We start from the raw sequence: 18,681 nt of genomic DNA on the forward strand, positions 1-18,681 counted from the left end.
CAGTGACACGTTGCTGCTGAGTGGTGGGCTTCCACTGTCGCTGGCAATAACCAATAGCTGCAAGTCTTGCATCTTCTCAAAGTCAAAAGACTGCAGTGCGTACAGGACGCCAGTGTCCGAGTTGATGGAGATATAAGAGGACAAAGGTACACCCTGTATGGTGTCCTCAGACACAGAGTAAGTGACCTGGGCATTTTCCTGGCTGTCAGGGTCATGTGCAGTCAGCGAGAAGATGGAAGCACCTCTCAGGTTGTTCTCTGGGATATAGGCTGTGTAGGAAGCGTGAGGAAAACGAGGCGGGTTGTCATTAGTGTCTGCCACGACCAGGGCAATGTAAGTTTCAGTAGACAGAGGTGGGGATCCTCGATCTGAAGCTATCACTGTAATATTGTAGAGAGAGACGTTTTCTCGGTCCAAGTAGTTCCATGTCACCAATCTATAGTAATTATCTATTGCCTTTTCCAATTTAAAAGGTAAGTTGTCTTGTGTGTAACAGACAACTTGACCATTCTTTCCAGAGTCTCGGTCATGCACATTCAAGAAGGCAATTACTGTACCAGGAAGAGAACTTTCCAAAACTGGGTTAAACAAGGATGTAATGGTCACTTCCGGCCGATTGTCATTTACATCCTCCACCATAATTATCACTTTGCTCCTCCCGAGAAGTGCTCCCACGTCTTCAGCCTGTATCTCCATTTCATACAATGAACATTCTTCATAGTCCAGATTCTTCGCTACTGTCATTTCCCCAGTGTTTTCATGAAGGTGGAATAATAGGGACTGTTTTTCATTATTTTTCTGGAATTTATACGTCACTTTCCCGTTGGCACCCTCATCCGGGTCGCTAGCTCTCACTGTGAGCAGCAGGGTGCCCGGGGCCACGTTCTCAAGGACTTTCACGCGGTAAACCGGTTGTTCGAAAACAGGGGCATTGTCATTTGTATCCAACACTGTGACCTGGATGAGCGCTGTGCTGGAGCGGCGCGGGTCACCGCCATCGGAGGCGGTGAGGACCAGGAGGTGAGTGGGCTCTTCCTCTCTGTCCAGGGTGCTCTCCAGCACCAGCTCTGGGTTTATAACCCCGTGGTCTCCCCTCTGCATTCCCAGAGAGAAGTGGCGATTGGGGCTCAGCTGGTAATTCTGGAGGGAGTTTATGCCTACATCTGGGTCAACCGCTTTTGGAAGTGGATACCGTGCTCCAGGGGCAGCGATTTCATTAATTTTCACTTCCAGATCTTCAACATGGAACTTCGGATTATTGTCGTTAATATCAGTTATTTCGATTTCAACCCCAAAGAGTTTTCCTTTCTCCTCAACTAAGATGTTAATATTTACAAGACAGGGTGTGCTTTGAGCGCACAGCTCCTCCCGGTCTATCCTGCCTGCTGTGACCAAGCTACCGCTCCTCGGGTTCAGAGAGAAAAGCTGAGACCTACCTCTGGAGACGATGCGGACCCCGCGCTCCGCCAGCTCGTGGGGCTCCAGCCCCAGGTCCTTAGAGATGTTGCCCACGACCGTGCCTTTGTCTGTCTCCTCTGGGACCGAGTAACGAATCTGTCCTACCCCGATCTTGCACAGCGTCCCCATGAGCGTACACAACAGGACCAGCCGGCTGTGCCTGTGTTGGTTCTTGGAAGCGGCCATTGTTCATTCGCAAAAAAATCCTCTCAGTCTTCCCTGGGCATAGATGGCTGGTTTACCTTTGCTTGTGATGATGGAGATTACAATCTCACGGAAAGCTGGAGAGCCACAAATTTAGGGGCAGAATTTCACCGCAGTGTTGCAGTTCGACTCTGGAATCTGCTAGTCTGATTTTGTCATCGCTGAGAATTCGATTGCTTTCCGGGTGCATCTCTCTCCCAGAAGGTGAACAGCGGCGCTTAGAGTCCTAAATTGTTACTGCACTTAGATGCAGTTATTTAAGCCTTATAAATTAACCATTTTTTATTAAGTTTAAATTTGTTCCTAAATACATATTTTAGAAGAAAGTGCAAATATGTGTGTGCGATAAAATGTGGTTATATTAATGATCAGGTCTGTGGGCTAGCATTATATCGAATGGCGGTCTACATCTGCTCTCTAAAAGCAAACAATGTAGTTTTACTTTTCACTCTTTCCCAGCTTTGTGTGAACGCTTTCTACATATGCGGATAAATTAATAATTCTAGTTGCTACTGGAAACTGATCATTTTTAGAGTAAACCAGATCTGTTGGAGATGACTGTTTGGAGGGCTGTTTTCTCTGGTTTAAACTAATCATCATAGTAGCTTTCCACAGAGTTGTTGCTTTTATGTTTTCTTACTAAAATCTTATTTTAACTACACACCAATGATTTTTTTATTATTATTGAGAAATTTGACCAGGAAGAATACTTTCACGATTTAAGTTTTTTTTTTAAATTAGATTGTGTGGGCTTGTTATTTAAAAATACTTGGGAGGAACAGATAACGACATAATAAAAGCAAAACTCTACCCCCTCTTCCACAAAACAAACAAACAAACAAACAAAACTGATATAGGATCTCACGAAGTAGCTTTGGCTGTCCTGGAACTCACTATATAGACCAGGCTGGACCTGAACCCACAGAGATCCATCTGCCTCTTTGCTGCTCCTCAGTGCTGTGTTAAAAGCATGCGCCACCAAGCCTGGTGATACATTTTAAAGGGAGTACACACACACACACACACACACACACACACACACGTTAGGTTAGCTCCACTACTATAACTTTCATCCAAAGAACAACAAAAAGTGAGGAACATCTGTAATTATCATAAGCCAAAGAGTAAATGCTGCAACAAAAACTCTTCCTATCAGTAACTGAATCAGATGCTATAGATTGCCAGGAAGACTGACACAGTATGCTACATATATATTAATACCTATATATTATTATTTTTATTTGCACATCATATTGGCAAGTTTGTCTAAAAAATTGAAAACTCCAAGACTATTTATCTTCTAGAGGTAATCTAATTTGTAGAAGACCTCTACATATTTAGTTTAGAAGTACAAAGGAAAAGCAGTTACATTTTTTGCTAGAGTCCAGATGGCTAAGTAGACAGACTTTGCTGACTACGCATTGTGACATGGGCTCTACCCTTGGGAGACATATAAAAGATGAAAGAAAAGAACCCAAACTACAAAGTTGTCCTCTGATTTGCACACACACCCCTACATTATTTACACACAGAAAATACTAGTAATATTTTTTCTGGTTTTTTTTTGAGACAGGGTTTCTCTGTGTAGCCCTGGCTGTCCTGAAACTTGCTTTATAGACCATCCCAGCCCCAAATTCAGAGATTTGCCAGCGTTTGGCTTCTTCATGCTGAGATTATAGGAATGTGCCACCACTGTCCAGCTACTAGTAATAATTTAAAAAATGATATGTTGGAGAGTGCCAGGGAGGAACAGAGGGAAAGCATTGCTCATCTCTATTAAATGTGCATCAGTACAGACAAATTCTCAAAGACCTGTGCTTTAAGCAGTAACAACCAACTTCCTATTGTTTGTTTAGAAAGGGTCTCATATATAGCCCATTCTGGCTTTGCCTCTGTCTCCCAAATACCCGCACTATACACATGCATTTTCAGGCCCTTTGATCTTCTGGTAAATACCGGGCCTTCTGCTAAGGAACCGATCACATATAATATACTGTATAAAATTACAAGAGGCCATGGCCATAGGGCTGAGCTTAAGAGATCTTATTTTGGGAGAAAAGGAAATAGTCACAAGAAGCAAAACAACAGATTATAGAAGCTAAAACAGCTAAATCAATAGCAAAATGTCCATTTTTACTGTGTTTTTGCTTTAAAGATTATTTTAATGATTTTTATTTATTTTTTACTAACTTATTCATATTATGTCCCAATGGTTATTCCATCCCTTGTATCCTCCCATTCCTCCCTCCCTCCCATCAATGATTTTCTTTTTAAAGACAGGGTTTCTCTGTGTGGCCCTGGCTGTCCTGCAACTCTCTCTGTAGACCAGGCTGGCCTCAAACTCAGAGTTTCACCTGCCTCTGCCTTCTGAGTGCTGGGATTAAAGATGTGAGCCACCATGCCCAGCTCAATGATTGCTTTTATATTTATAGTATGTGTAATCTACAAAGCATTCATCTTATTAAGCAACAGGGAGAAAATTCATGGAGAAATATCAATTGAATTTTAAGGAGAGACAACACTGTGGAAATTTTCGTATTGTAGGTAAGACCAGTTACTGAGCATCTGAGGTCGGTACATCATACCTGTAAGTTACACAAGTGCTCCTACTTTATCTACTTAAAAAAAAATTGTATCGTCACTGTTTGGAACTATTTATTTATTAGGCGTGTATAGGTGTTTGTCTGCATGAGTGTCTGTGCACTGTGTGTGTCTGATGCTCTCAGAGGCTAGAAGAGGGCATCAGACCCCTTGGGACAGGAGTTACAGACAATTGCTACGTGAGTGCTGGGAACTGAACCTGGGTTCTCTGAAAGAGCAGCTAGTGAGTCTCTCTCTGGCCCCCATAAGCACTTCTTAACCCACTAAGACTTTTTGTGGTGGCCTTAGGGAGTGACTCATCAAGCCAATCAGGTGCTCAGACTCCACTTAGCCACACTAACTTTATAATATAATATAATATAATATAATATAAATATATATATATTCAGAATATATATATATATATATATATATATATATATATATATATATATATATATATTCCGGAGAATATGAAGAACTGAGTAGAAAGAAGTACCTTATGCTTGCAGGAAACTCACCTGATGGGAGGTTGCCTCACTGGAGTTACAAAGTGGAAACAAGGCCCCTGCTGAATCTCCAAAAAGTATATCCTGTCCTGATTTCAGCTGATCATTACATGTTAGAGAGTTAAACTCTGCCTTCCCTGTGGCTGCAGCACACAGGTTGTAGGAATACGGCAAAGTCCCATCACTGTAGTTGGGGGGAACCACAACGTCTGACTGAAAGCAGCCCCATGCCTTGCTGCTGGAGCAGTGTCGCAGTCGCAGTGCAATGGCTAGAATCACAGCCAGGAGGAAAAGCACAGAAACCAAGGCCAGGGCCACAACCAAGTAGAACTGCAGCTCGGCTTGTGGGTCAGGGGGCAGTGGGTCATCGTTGAGGTCTGGAAGGACCTCCTGCAGACTGTCAGCGAAGATCAGGTGCAACGTGGCTGTAGCAGAGAGCGGTGGCTGTCCACCATCACGCACAGCGACCAGAAGGCGTTGCCTCGCTGAGTCTCTGTCGCCCAAGGCACGCGCTGTGCGCACCTCGCCTGTGCGCAGCCCCAGGCTGAAGAGCCCAGGATCGCTGGCCTGCAGCACGTGATATGACAGCCAGGCATTGTGTCCTGAGTCTGCATCCACAGCTACCACTTTGGTGACAAGGTATCCGGGTTCGGCAGCGCGTGGCACCATGTCGAAGAGCGCAGAGCCGTCGGGCTCGAGCGCGGGGTACAGTACCCGTGGCGCGTTGTCGTTGCGGTCGCCCACCAGCACGCGCATGCTCACATTGGAGCTGAGAGCAGGAGAGCCCTGGTCGCGAGCCTGGAGTGTCAACTGGAAGGAGCGCAGCTGTTCGTGGTCGAAGGCGCGCTGGGCGAACACCACCCCGCTCTGCGCATTCACGGTCACGTAGGACCACAGTGATTTAGGCTCCAGGTCACTGGCTATGATGGAGTAGGAGACTTGACCATTGGACCCCAAATCTGGGTCAGAGGCACTGACTTGAGCGATGGAGGCTCCCGGCGGATTGTTTTCTGCAACATGGACCGCATATGAAACCTTTGTGAAAACTGGAGCGTTATCATTCACATCACCAATACGCAAGGTGACAATTTTGCTCGAAGAGAGGGGCAGGTCACCCTTGTCAGTGGCTCTGATAGTAATGTTGTATTCCGGGTTCTGCTCGCGGTCTAGAACTCCATCCGTCACTAATTTATATGTGTTTCTTGAAGAAGTGACTATTTTAAATGGAGCCACACTTTCTAATTTACAGGTAACGTCTCCATTGCGTCCAGAATCTTTGTCGCGGGTTTTAAGCAGAGCGACATAAGTTCCTGGCTCAGTGTCCTCCATTACGAGGTCAGGTAGAGATTGGAATAGCACTTCAGGGACATTGTCGTTCTCATCCAGGATTTCTATCTCCACTGTACATTGCGCAATCATTCCCCCACCATCCCTTGCTTCCAAAACAAGGGAATATTCTTTGACTTCTTCGAAATCTAATGCGCCCCGAGTAGTAATTTCCCCGGTATTAGAATCCAGGTTAAATTGCGTGATCTGACCAGCTTCGCTGAAAGAGAACGTGATCTCGGAGTTGACACCCTCGTCCTGGTCTGTGGCCACCACCCGAAGCACGGTGGTTCCTGGGTGCACGTTTTCTGGAAGGCTCACCCTGTATATGTCCTGGCTGAACACTGGAGGGTTATCATTGGCGTCAGTCACTAGGACGTGTATTTGTGCAGTGCTGTTGAGGGGTGGCTGCCCAAAGTCCAAAGCAGTCAGGGTAAAGTGGTAGGATTTCTGCTTTTCCCGGTCTAGAGGTGTCTTCAATACCATTTCAGGGTACTTACTACCGTCTGACTTCTCTTTATTCACCAGTGAAAAATGATCATTAGGACTAAGCTGGTAATTCTGCAGAGAATTGGTTCCAATATCTGCATCATGGGCGGATCCTAAGATAAATCGTGTCCCTGGTTTTGTGGACTCACTTATTTGCAATTCAAAGGATGTGTGCATGAATTTTGGCATGTGGTCATTTATGTCCTCCAGCTCCACGCTCACGTGATAAAAGTTCAATGGGTTTTCAGCAACAGCCTCAAATTCCAGAGCACACACCGGCTTCTTCCCGCATATCTGCTCCCTGTCCAGCCTGCTGCTCACTAGCAACTCGCCGCTTTCTGTGCTCACACTGAAGTAAGGCTTCTCGGAACTGATACGTAGTTTTCGCATGGGTAACTCCTGGACACTGAAGCCCAGGTCCTTGGCGAGGTTCCCCACTACCGAGCCGGTGGGCATCTCCTCGGGGATCTTGTAGCGGATCTGCTCAGAGAGCGCGGGGCAGAACAAAGGGAGCAGGAAGGGAAGGAGTATTGGCCGCCACTGCTTCTGGCGCCTCTGGGCAGCGCCCTCCCGCATCCTTCTTGCTCCCGTTTATTTGCTCACCAGGCTGGAGACGCCGGGTTACGAGGTAGCTCCGTGCTGCAGATATTCCGGGTTCCTAATGGAGTTTGGTACCAGTTCTAGTTCATGAAACGATTCTTCTTTTTGCTCGGAAAGAAGCAGTGTTTAAAGGAGAAGGCTGAGAAAGGGTGCCTTGAAAAGCGCTCTGCGGCTGCGCAAGAAGAGGCTCTCAGGCTCTCCAGTCTGGCCAACAGCGGCGCCCAGAGTACATAGTAGGAAACTGCAGCCTCTGCTGTTTGTGGTTCTTAGTCAGTTTTCACGTATTTAATAACGTCCCAAATCATATTGTCAGAAATGCTTTTTTTAAAAAAATCACAAATCCAGGATTATATCGATAAACGCATAAAATATGTTGACACAAACATGTTTTAATCTTTGATAGACAACTAGTGAGCCAAACATGACTGTAATAGTCTTGGCCTAAATAATTTCAGGGAGCAATAGCATTGCATATTTATTTAGCATCAATACAGTGGGATACTTTTCATTATTTTTATCCCTAATATTTTATCTTCTTTTCTAGGTCACCCACTATGACATAATTCATACTTTATTTTCTAAGTGTGTCAGTAATGTTGGAATGTATCCTCCTCTTTCTTTTCTTCTTCTTCTTCTTCTTCTTCTTCTTCTTCTTCTTCTTCTTCTTCTTCTTCTTCTTCTTTTTCTTCTTCTTCTTCTTCTTTTTCTTCCTCCTCTTCCTTCTTTCTCTTTGTTTCTTTCTCTTTCTTCTTCCTTCCTTTCTTCTTTCCTTCCTTCCTTCTTTCTTTTGAGACAGGGTCTATCTACCTGGCTGTCCTAGAATTATATAAAACACGCTGGCCTCTAATCACAGAGATCCACCTGCCTCTTTCCTCACAAATGCTGGTATTAAAGTTGTGCACCACCGTGCCTGGACAAAATATGGCTTGTCGAAGGTATAATTCACTCTCATCATCCAACTTATTTTATTTTCAAAAAAATAGATCACGCAATTGCCTTACAGTAGTATTATCTAATTCTCATTTCCAGTATCGTCGTCAAAGAAATAACGCAGGCTGAACAGTTAGGCCACCCATTTCCCATTACAGCTACTCTCACTATAAACTCTAACATCAATATTCAAACCACCAAGCGAGTAATACTTTACCATGTGACACAAAGGGACTAAAGTTCATGGAACTCCTGTTGCTTTACATTTCATGATAACCTTAAGGTTGGAGAGAAACCTTCATGGAAACTTTGCTTTCAATAGCTGCCTGAGTTTGATGATGATTTCTCCTCTTTGTTTAAAAATGTATTTGAGAATCTAATAAGTGTTGATTAGGGGAGTTCCTTCTCATTATGTCTGGAAACTCTTTACTAGTGTGCTTTCCCCCACAAAAATTTAATATAGTCCTCTTCCTTAATTATTACACCCCTGAACACTACAGGAATGAAACATTCTCTCATGATCCTAAGTGCTTTTACGTATGGAAAAATACCACAAAATACAGCATTACATTAGGAAAAAAACCCCTTTTAATTAGCACTCAGAAAGTCCCAGGAGTCATTATCACTTTGCCAAATTCTTCCTATAAATAAGTGTCGTGCAAAAACAATCTGAAAGAATACGGAAGTAGTCAATTCCCAAACTTACTTATTTTTAATCTTTTGTTCCCCAGAAGAATGGATAAGTGAAAGTGGGGTTTGACAGAACAAGGCGGTTATTTCATAGAACCTTCCTAGTATACTCCCTAGAGAAAGGCCACAGACACTTCAGCTGGAGTACCACCAAAAGAATACATTGGAGTTGTGTGCGAATAAATGCAACTGTCCGTTTCCCAAATAGAGTTAAAACACGTGAAAAAGATACTGGCGTTTGAGTTAGAAGAGACTGGCCCATAGCTCTTGCTTCTGTCTCTGGAGTGTTGTTGCAATAACAAGCAAAGCCACCGCACCTACTTTGGAAACTTCATATTATTTGACATATTTAATCCACTTTGACCAATTAACTTTAGTGCATTAGATACCATGTTTGTTTTTTAAATAGAGATTTTAGTGATACTTGACACATTTCATTCTTTTGTATGAAATGTGTGTGTGTGTGTGTGTGTGTGTGTGTGTGTGTATGTAGAACCAGAGGTAAATATCAGGCATTGTTCTTCAAGAGCTACCCATTTTTTTTTTTTTGAGTCAGTGTCTCTCACTGGGACTTTGGTTTCACCAGTTAAATTAGGCTGGCCAGACTAATCCCAGAGACCAGCTTGTTTCTGTCTTCCCAGCACTGGGGTTAAAAACGCACCACTATACATGCATTTTTCTCATGAGTACTGAGAATTAACTCAGGTGTTCATGCTTCTGCAGGAAGCATTTTATTGACTAAGGTATCCACCCGGCTGGACACATTTCATCCTCAAAGCATCTATCTAATATTCCACTAGCAAACCAACTTTAATAGATGCCTATGATTTACACAGTTGAGCAAGTAATCATGCTTTTAAAGGCTCCTAAGTTGAGTGGAGATAGAAGCAAAGCAGAGAAAGGCTCCAGATTGAAAAGGCCACTAAATAAGTCCCTTTTATAGATTTGAATTCTAAGGAGAACCATGGGAAGGTGGCTAAGGAATGCTTTACTTAAAAATTTATCTATCTATCTATCTATCTATCTATCTATCTATCTATCTATCTATCTATTATATACACAATGTTTTGCCTGCATGCCTGCCTGCCAGAAGAGGGCACCAGATCTCATTATAGATGGCTATGAGCCACCATGTGGTTGCTGGGAATTGAACTTAGGACCTCTGGATGACCAGCCAGTGCTATTAACCTCTGAGCCAACTCTCCAGCCTGAATGCTCAGCAATTCATTTTTATTTAGATGATATTTGAGTTAGGAAAGTGAAACAGAAGGAAGGTAGGCGGCACAAGATATATGAGCCTATTTATTCACATTCTTGTCCACAGGGTTTAATGAAAGGATAGCACGGTTTACATGCTTCTTGCTGAAGTACAGCCACTGAAATGGTGAACTTTCTTAACCATTTTAATGTCGTTACATCTATATTTTCCTAATTCTTGTTTTTGCAAAATGGTAAGAGACAGCTCATGCAAAATATAACCTTTGTGGAAATAAAGACCTGCACAGCCACGCCCATTGGAAACAGCACGAGTAATGAAGCCACCACAGCTTTTGACACAGTTTCAGCTAAGCTGAGCCGAATGCTGCACTCACTGCCATTCTGTCTCTCCTGTGTGAGCTTTGGTCTCTGTGTGTTGCATTCTTGGGGATTTTCTATATTTTGATTCATCTATATTTTGATTCATTTATTGAGAAAATTATGGGCGAGTCTTTTTAGGAACATCCTAAAATTAACTTTGTCTGGCTCTATTTGGAAGTCTTCCTTATGCCCTGGAGAGCATTAAGCACAGATAAGCACACAGCTGGGTGAGGCCATTACTCCAAGAATCTTCTTGGGGTGCCTGACCCTAAGCAAACTCCAACAGTATAATTGGTGCAGGGTAAACAGAGACAATTGACAAACTCTGGCCGCAAGAACAGGTAACAGATTCAAGGCCTTGCTTTACAATAAGGAACCATACTGGGTTCACCCATAGAGGAATAGAATTCAGTAATTAAGATAAACTGATTCAAACTTTTCCTTCTTTATAGAGTAGATGATGAAACGTATAGCAAAAGAAGTTAGGTATTAGTATTTGCTATTCATAAAAAGGCTGATTTAGATATTTTCTGTTTCTCTGGAGTGTTTTAAAACTACAAACACTGCCAGCCTAAAAGCAGGCAGTCATATAATAAATGCATTTTCTTTAGAGGAGCCATTGTTTAGATTCTTTAAGTTGGAATTATGGGGCTGATAATAAAAATAAAATCCGTTGTTTGTATTTTCTAATTGTGATTGAATTTATAACCCTGAACATGTAATGAAAAAAAAACAAACAAACATATAATCTGTACTTCTTGGATAATCATTAGTCTGTCTTTGTTCTGTGAAACCTGTATAAATAAAGAAGCCTCCAATTGCTAATTAGTCAGAGCTCCAAGATTCCCTTGACCATCACGTCTGACTCCCGCCTCTGTCCCCTCGCCTACCCCATATCTCCTTCTGCCAGCTGCCCTGTCAGCAACATGCTGGGGAAGGCTCCCAGCAAAAGAGTAAGAAAGAGGATCCTTTGTCAATGGTTCATGGATAAATTGTTAGACTTGAAAGTATGAGAGGCACAGTTTGGATCCCAAGCCCAGCACCCAAGTAAGTACCAGGTAGGCATAGTGGCCCACTTGTGATCCCAGAGCACAAGAGATGGAGATGCGGGGATCTCAGAGTCAAATTGGCCAGCTCTGGGTTTAAATAAGAGACCCTCCCTCAATATACAAGGCAGAAAGCAATAGAAGGTACTTGGCATCATGAGAGCACTGCATACACACAGGCACACAGAAAAAGTAAAGCTATGAACTCACCTGGGCACTTGGGGTTTCACCCTTACATTCCTGAAAATCTATGGATGTTAGCAAAGAATCACTTTTCTCACAGCTGTCTTGGCTGATGAGTGTATCCACGTAGTTGGGCTGAGGGAAGATAATGTGGCTCTTTCGAGAGTCTGCGGTGAGTGAAACCTCGTGGGAATAAGTTTGTAGGAAAGCTTGAACCCCATCTAAACCTACAAAGTGCGAGGCAGGGACGTCTTCCAGCCCACCACCTGAAGCCGGTAGCATGTGTGACTTGTGCCAGCGCCATAGTCTGAGAGCCAGTAGCACGGTGACAAAGACAAGGAAAACACAGGAAACAGTGGCCACTGCCACCACTAGGTAGAGAGTGATGTCTGAATCGTCAGGTTCACTGGGGGTCCTGATGCTGCCTAGGTCTGCCAGAACATCGGGAATGCTGTTGGCCACAGCCACAGTGAGTGTCACAGTGGCTGAGAGTGGGGGCTGGCCATGGTCCTGTACAGCTACCACGAGGTTCTGTTTAAGTGCATCTCTGTCCAGCAGGGCCCTTGCTGTGCGCACCTCCCCTGTGTGGAGCCCTACTGAGAAAAGCCCTGGCTCACTGGCTTTAAGCAGGCGGTAGGACAGCCAAGCATTTGGGCCTGAGTCTTTATCCACAGCCACCACCTTGGTTACTAGGTATCCAGGCTCTGCAGAGCGGGGAGCCAGCTCCACCCCTGTAGAACCATCGGTGGGGAGGGCAGGGTACAGGATCTCAGGGGCATTGTCATTCTTGTCCAACACAAAGAGGTTCAATGACACATTACTGCTGAGAGGTGGGTCCCCACTGTCACGCGCAGTCACTCTTAGTTGTAGATTCCGAAACTGCTCATAGTCGAAGGATCCAAGTGCATATAGGACACCAGTGTCAGAGTTGATGGAGATATAGGAGGACACTGGTACCCCCTGGATGGTGTCCTCAGCTAAAGCATAGGTGACTTGGGCATTCTTGTCACTGTCAGGGTCTTGCGCAGTCACCGAGAAGATGGAGGCGCCTCTGGGATTGTTCTCAGGGATGTAGATGGAGTAAGAAGAGTCGGAGAAGGTGGGTGGATTGTCATTGGTGTCTGACACCTGAATGGATATGTGAGTTTCTGTGGACAGGGGAGGGATTCCACCATCTGTGGCTTTCAATGTGATGTTGTACATAGACACCTTTTCCCGGTCCAGATGTTGTGCTGTGACCAACCTGTAGTAATTATCGATTGATCGCACTAATTTAAAAGGCAAGTCGTCTGGAAAAGAGCAGGTCACTTCACCATTCTTCCCTGAATCTTTGTCTTGGAGGTAGAACAGAGCGATCACTGTCCCGGGTGGTGTATCTTCAGGGACTGGGCTGCTCACAGAGGTGACAGTCACTTCCGGGGCATTATCATTCACATCCAAAATCGTGATCAGTACCTTTGCCTTGGTTAGACTGCCAGCACCATCTTGAGCCTGAACTTCCAGTTCATAGAGGCTGGATTCTTCATAATCCAGACCTTTTAAAGTTGACAGTTCCCCCGTAAGGGAGCTCAGATGGAATATTTGTAGAAGTTCTGGAGTAATTTTCCAGAAAGAATAAGACACCTCGCCATAGATACCCTCATCCAAGTCGATAGCATTTACTGTGAGAAGTCTTGTGCCTACTGGCACGTTCTCAGGGACTGTCGCTTGATACCGCGGCAGAGAGAAGACTGGCACGTGATCATTCACATCCACCACTGTCACGCGGATGCTGGCGGTGCCCGATCGGAGTGGGTCCCCGCCATCATAGGCCGTGAGGACCAGATGGTGAACCCCCTCTTCTTCCCGATCAAGAGCCTTTTCCAGCACCAGTTCTGGGTACTTGGTTCCGTCATCTCCACTTTGCACAACCAGGGAAAAGTGGTGACTGGGGCTGAGCTGGTATCTCTGGAGGGAGTTTGTGCCCACGTCTGAATCTGTAGCTTCCTTTAGAGGAAACCGCACCCCAGGAGCTGCATTCTCCATTACTTTTATATTTATTTCTTCCGTTAAGAATCTGGGAGCGTTGTCATTAACATCTAGTATTTCCACCTCTATAGGGTAAAGATTCATTTTGTCTTCTACCAAGATGTTAAAGCTTATGAGACACCGTGGGCTCTGGGCGCACAGTTCCTCCCGGTCTATCCTGCCTGCTGTAACCAAGCTACCGCTCCGCGGGTTCAGAGAGAAAAGCTGAGTCTTACCTTTGGAGATGATGCGGACACCGCGCTCCGCCAGCTCCCGAGGCTGCAGTCCCAAGTCCTTCGTGATATTTCCCACAAAAGACCCCTTGTCTGTCTCTTCAGACACGGAGTAGAGAATCTGTCCTGCCCAGACTTCCCACTGGGTCCCCAGGAGGATGGAAAGCAGCACAAATCCTCTGTGGCCGGCGCCTCCCTGCCCAGGCGCCATTGCTGTCCTGAGGATCTCGCTCAGACCCTGAGAGGTCTTGGGAATGTGTTCCAGAACCCGGTTGTGTCTGCGGGGACCTCCAGTATGCGGAAGAGAAGCCGGGAATCCAGCCGAATGAAGGCTTGAGTTTGGTGCAGCTTGGAGGAGGGCTTGTCTCAGTGTGTCCTTTCTTTGTGCTGCAAACTCGGTGGTTGTGACTGAGCTCCGGCACCACCCTCTCCGGGTTGGTGAACAGCGGCGCGCAGAGTCCTTACTAAGTTACTGCACCATCTTGAATTGAAGCAAAACGAACTGATTTTACAGAAAACTGTTTAAGTCTTCAAAGTTTCTGTTTGTTTAAATTCCTTCACCCCAGACACCACGGATATACTTGAAAGATACATTTTAAGGTATTGACTATTTGATAAATCCAAATGCCTTTAAAAAATATCTCTCAGGAAGTAATGTTGAAGTTAAGAGAAAATTAAGCCTTTGCAGGCAAACATGCAAACGTCATTTAAATCTATATTGTAAATCTATACTGCAAATATATTTCTATATATTATTTTACATTCTCCGTAAAATTTTCGTTGATGAACCATTTGTTTGGAGTTCTGTTTAGCTTATTTCCTGTAAAAAAATGTAGGTATTTTTGCAATGACCTTCTCTGCTAGTTTATTCATCCCCTTGACAGCTGTCACTTCAACAGCGTTTGTTCAGAAATGGACAATTTATGTAGATGATAAAACAGCCAGATGATCCTGAAGATTCATTTCCATGAAGATTCAAAATCCAATATATGGTCAAACTCTCTGACAGCTTAGCTTGGTATTAGTTATTTGTATGGTAAGTTGATCAAAAAGTTTCCGTTAGTCCATGATTTTCATATGTTTAATAGTTGATAAGTTCTATAAGTTTTCTATAGTAAATGTTTTATTTGTTCAAGTTTTATGGCCACAGGAAACTCAGGTGAAAGATTAAACTAGTCATTTACCCATGAAACTCAGCTAGCTTTGGCAATGCTATGTTCAAGACGTAGTTTAAAATCACTCAAAATGTATCCCCTAAGAGCTTATAAAACAATCATATTTGTGTAGCAGGCCATTAAATTCATATGACTAATACATAGGATACACAATGTTTAAACATTGAGTTAAAACAAAATAAAAGTCATATCATCTGAAAGTTCATGATTGAGAAATGAACACTTTCATAATAACTATAGAAATGTAAATGGCGCATATTGGCTTAGAAAAACATTTATCACCCCTAGCTTCTTACTTAAAAGCATAAACTAGTCAGGTATGGTATTTGGGAGGTAGAAACAGGAAGATCACAAGTTTAAGGCCAGCCTGGGCCACACAGGGAGTCATAGAGCACATTTTCCTACATAACAAGATCTTGTCAAAAAAAAAAACCCCAAAACAAAAAACAAACAAACAAAAAACAAAAAAACTAACAGCTTTGTTTTCTTCTTTTCTCTTTGTTCTCTTTCCCTTTTCTTATCCATTTTCTTTTCTTTTCTCTTCCCATTTTCTCCCTTCTTCTTTCCTCCCTTCCTTGTGGCAGCATTTATTTGAACCAAGGGCTTCAGACACACAAGGCAAGCTTATTGTTACTTATTTTTGTGGTGCTGAGGACTGGCACAGCGGCTCTGTGCATAGTTGGCAAGTACTGTGCCACAGAACTGGATTTTCAGTTTCTTTGTTTTTACTATCACTGTTAACATCAGGTACAAAGGAGAGCCTCATACATCTTCAATATGTATTCCAAATTAGGTTTCATCGCACATGCACACCAAATTCAGGTGTATAAGTAGTCAGGCCCCTCTACTGTCAGATCATTGAATCTTCTTACTCAGGACTTTACTAATTCCTTGGCTATCATTTCTACCCCTTCCCCTTTTGAGGCAGCTTCTCACAGGTTAGCTTCAGACCTACAATTCTCCTGCTTCAGGCTTCTGAGTTCTGGGATTCAGATGTTTCACCATACCCACCTAATCATCATCAGCTTACTCTCAAGAAGAGCCAACCACAGACTCTCTCACTCCACCAGGAGTCCCTTTCTTTTATTCCTTTGACAATTAAAAATTTCACCAGTTTATGCTCAGTATTCCATAATGTTATTTGCATCTTCAGTCATAAGGAATAAAACCAATTCCTGTAAATGATAATCTTCACTTCCTTCAACTATTTAGACACAGAGTTCCTATGTATTAATTATAGAGCTCTTATATGACAGAAATATATATTCTTTAAATGGTAAATTATCTAAATTTTCATTTGTATTCTGTTAAGTCTTCATCCTCCAATTCACCAGTCAGTCTGCTATTTTTTTAGAGATATTTCCTATAAGTGATTTTATATTAAAACTAATTTTCATTATTAGACACTAGCAAACACCTAATACAATGTCATTGTAATTAATGTAACAATACAACAATTATAATAGTGGTGATGTCAACAAACACTTGTTCACTATACTAGTTTATTGTTGGAAAAATATTTCACGAAGTTGTTTTATTTCATCTTCCTAGAATTGTGAGACTGATAAAGCAAGGTTTAAATTTTTTAGATATTCCTTGGAAGACCATAGAGATTTTCACGGGCTCAAATGAGTTACAAATGTCTGTAAACATATTATTCAACTTTTTAAAAAAAAAGCATCAATGAATAGACAGTTTCTTTGACAGACATCAATATTTTTTTTTAAAATTAAATTTATAAGAAGTAAAGAGGGCTGTTTCACTATCATTAGAGTGGCAGCAACCAAAGTGAAGTTCTTTCCGTTTGTGACCTCTGACCGAAGCAAGAACCATAAAGGGCATTTCGGCACACCTTCTAACATTTGATAGGTTATGTGTTTTCTCTTTTAGAAAGAACTAAGACAAATGTGTAACATTCAATCTGTGTTCTTGTGAAAAGATAACACTATAAAGGATGGCAGATTGGCATAGCAGCCCACCTTTAAATATGATCTGTACTGAACACGTATAGCAATAAAGTGATAATGGCACAATGGCCCATTGGGCACTTACCCCAGCAAGCAGTTTATCACTAAGCCAGAATGAGGCAAAGAGTACAAAACGATTCTGGAACAGAACATCAATTCTCACCAATGTAGGACAGTAAAAGGGCAAGTATGGGAAGAAAATACTAAGATGCAGAGATAAAGTAAATGTGCTTATAACTTTCACTAAGAACTGGTAAAAGTTGGTAGTGCTTGCTTAGCATGTACAAAGCCCTAGGTTTGATTCTCAACTCTGCATTAACCAGGTGTGGTAGTGCACACCCCTGAGGCAGAGGCAGGAGGATCAGAAGTTCAAGGTCAGCCAAATGAGGCCAGCTTGGGATACAAGAGACCCTGTCTAAAGGAAAAAGAAAAAAGGAAAAAGAAAAAGAAAAAAAAAGAAAAAAGAAAAAAGAAAAAAGAAAAGAAAATAACACATGATGAATCTTCACCATTTTGGAAGACACCTACAATTATTATGTAATACTGAGGAAAAATGGAAAATTAAGGCCTTAATTGTATATAGTAGAGGCTTTAATTCTTTCAGTTTAGAAAACAAATTGATGCCAGGTAAGGTGGCACACGTCGATAATCCCAGCACTTAGAGAGGCAGAGACAGGCAGATCTCTGTGAGTTCAAAGCCAGCCTGGTCTACAAAGCAAGTAGGTCCAGGACAACCAAGGTTACACAGAGAAACTCTGTCTCAGGAACAATAAAGAATACAAATTGCTTAACTGTCCTATAATAGGAACCCCCTCCCCCCGGAAATGAGATGTACAAAATCATAAGTACAGAAAAGAAGGACCAAACAAATCTGGAATATGAAATAAGACTTTTCTCTTATGAAAATCAAGAAAAGAGACTTAAGGAATCTGCTGATAAAAAAAGAAAACCCCAGAATTATATTGTCTTAGCTGTGTTTTCATTGCTGTGACAAAAGCATCCTAGACAAGTCATTTTGAAAAGGCGGAAGGTTTCTTTTGACTCACAGGCTCATAGGTTTCATTTGTGGTACCCGGCTCTGATGCAGTGTTAGTGATGCAGTGACGCAGAACATCACAGTAGGAACACGTGGTAGAACAAGGACGTTGACCTCATGGCATCAGTAAAGCACAAACCCCAGGATAATGTACCCCCCTCAAGGCTGCGTCTCCAAGCAACCAACTCCCTTCTACTGGGACCCACCTTCCACAGCTTTCATCACTTCCCAATCCTTACAATACAATACCTTTCCAAAAGCTCACCTCTGATTACTTTATCGGAAACCAAGCCTTGGATCTCTGGGGGGGACATTTTATATAGGAACATTGACAAATCTGATTCATTTCAAAAGAAGGAAAAACTTTATCGCTATTCACAGAGAGCATTACAATTTCCTGTTTGTATTAAAAAAAAGCAATAACCTTACCTGACCAAGAGGGTCTTCCTCTTTACAAAATGTTGGATCTTCCTGTATCAATAAAGGCTCATTTTTCTCACAGCCCTCCTGACTGATAAGTGTGTGAGCATAATTGGGCTGGGGAAAGATCAGGTGGCTCTTTCTTGAGTCCGCTGTGAGGGAGACCTCATGGGAATAGGTCTGCAGAAAAGCCTGCACCCCATCGATACCCACAAAGTGTGAAGTGGCTATATTTGACACATCTTTCCTT

General features: G+C 42.9%; 1 protein-coding gene across 1 annotated transcript; it reads right to left on the reverse strand.

Annotated features, from left to right (window-relative positions):
* Window positions 1-7,139: 7,139 nt before the first annotated feature.
* On the reverse strand, window positions 7,140-18,419 carry LOC311596574 (protocadherin gamma-A7-like). The gene has a single exon (XM_084780174.1). The coding sequence runs from the start codon at window positions 14,042-14,044 to the stop codon at window positions 11,609-11,611; it is 2,436 nt and encodes an 811-aa protein (XP_084636300.1). The 5' UTR covers window positions 14,045-18,419; the 3' UTR covers window positions 7,140-11,608.
* Between the last annotated feature and the right edge of the window lie 262 nt (window positions 18,420-18,681).

The sequence above is a fragment of the Acomys minous genome (assembly GCF_964271855.1).
Source record: "Acomys minous genome assembly, chromosome: 4".
In the NCBI taxonomy this organism is placed as follows: Eukaryota; Metazoa; Chordata; class Mammalia; order Rodentia; family Muridae; genus Acomys; species Acomys minous.

Coding starts and splice junctions, on each gene's coding strand:
- LOC311596574 (XM_084780174.1), bottom strand. CDS start 14,044: ATGGCGCCTGGGCAGGGAGGCGCCGGCCACAGAGGATTTGTGCTGCTT.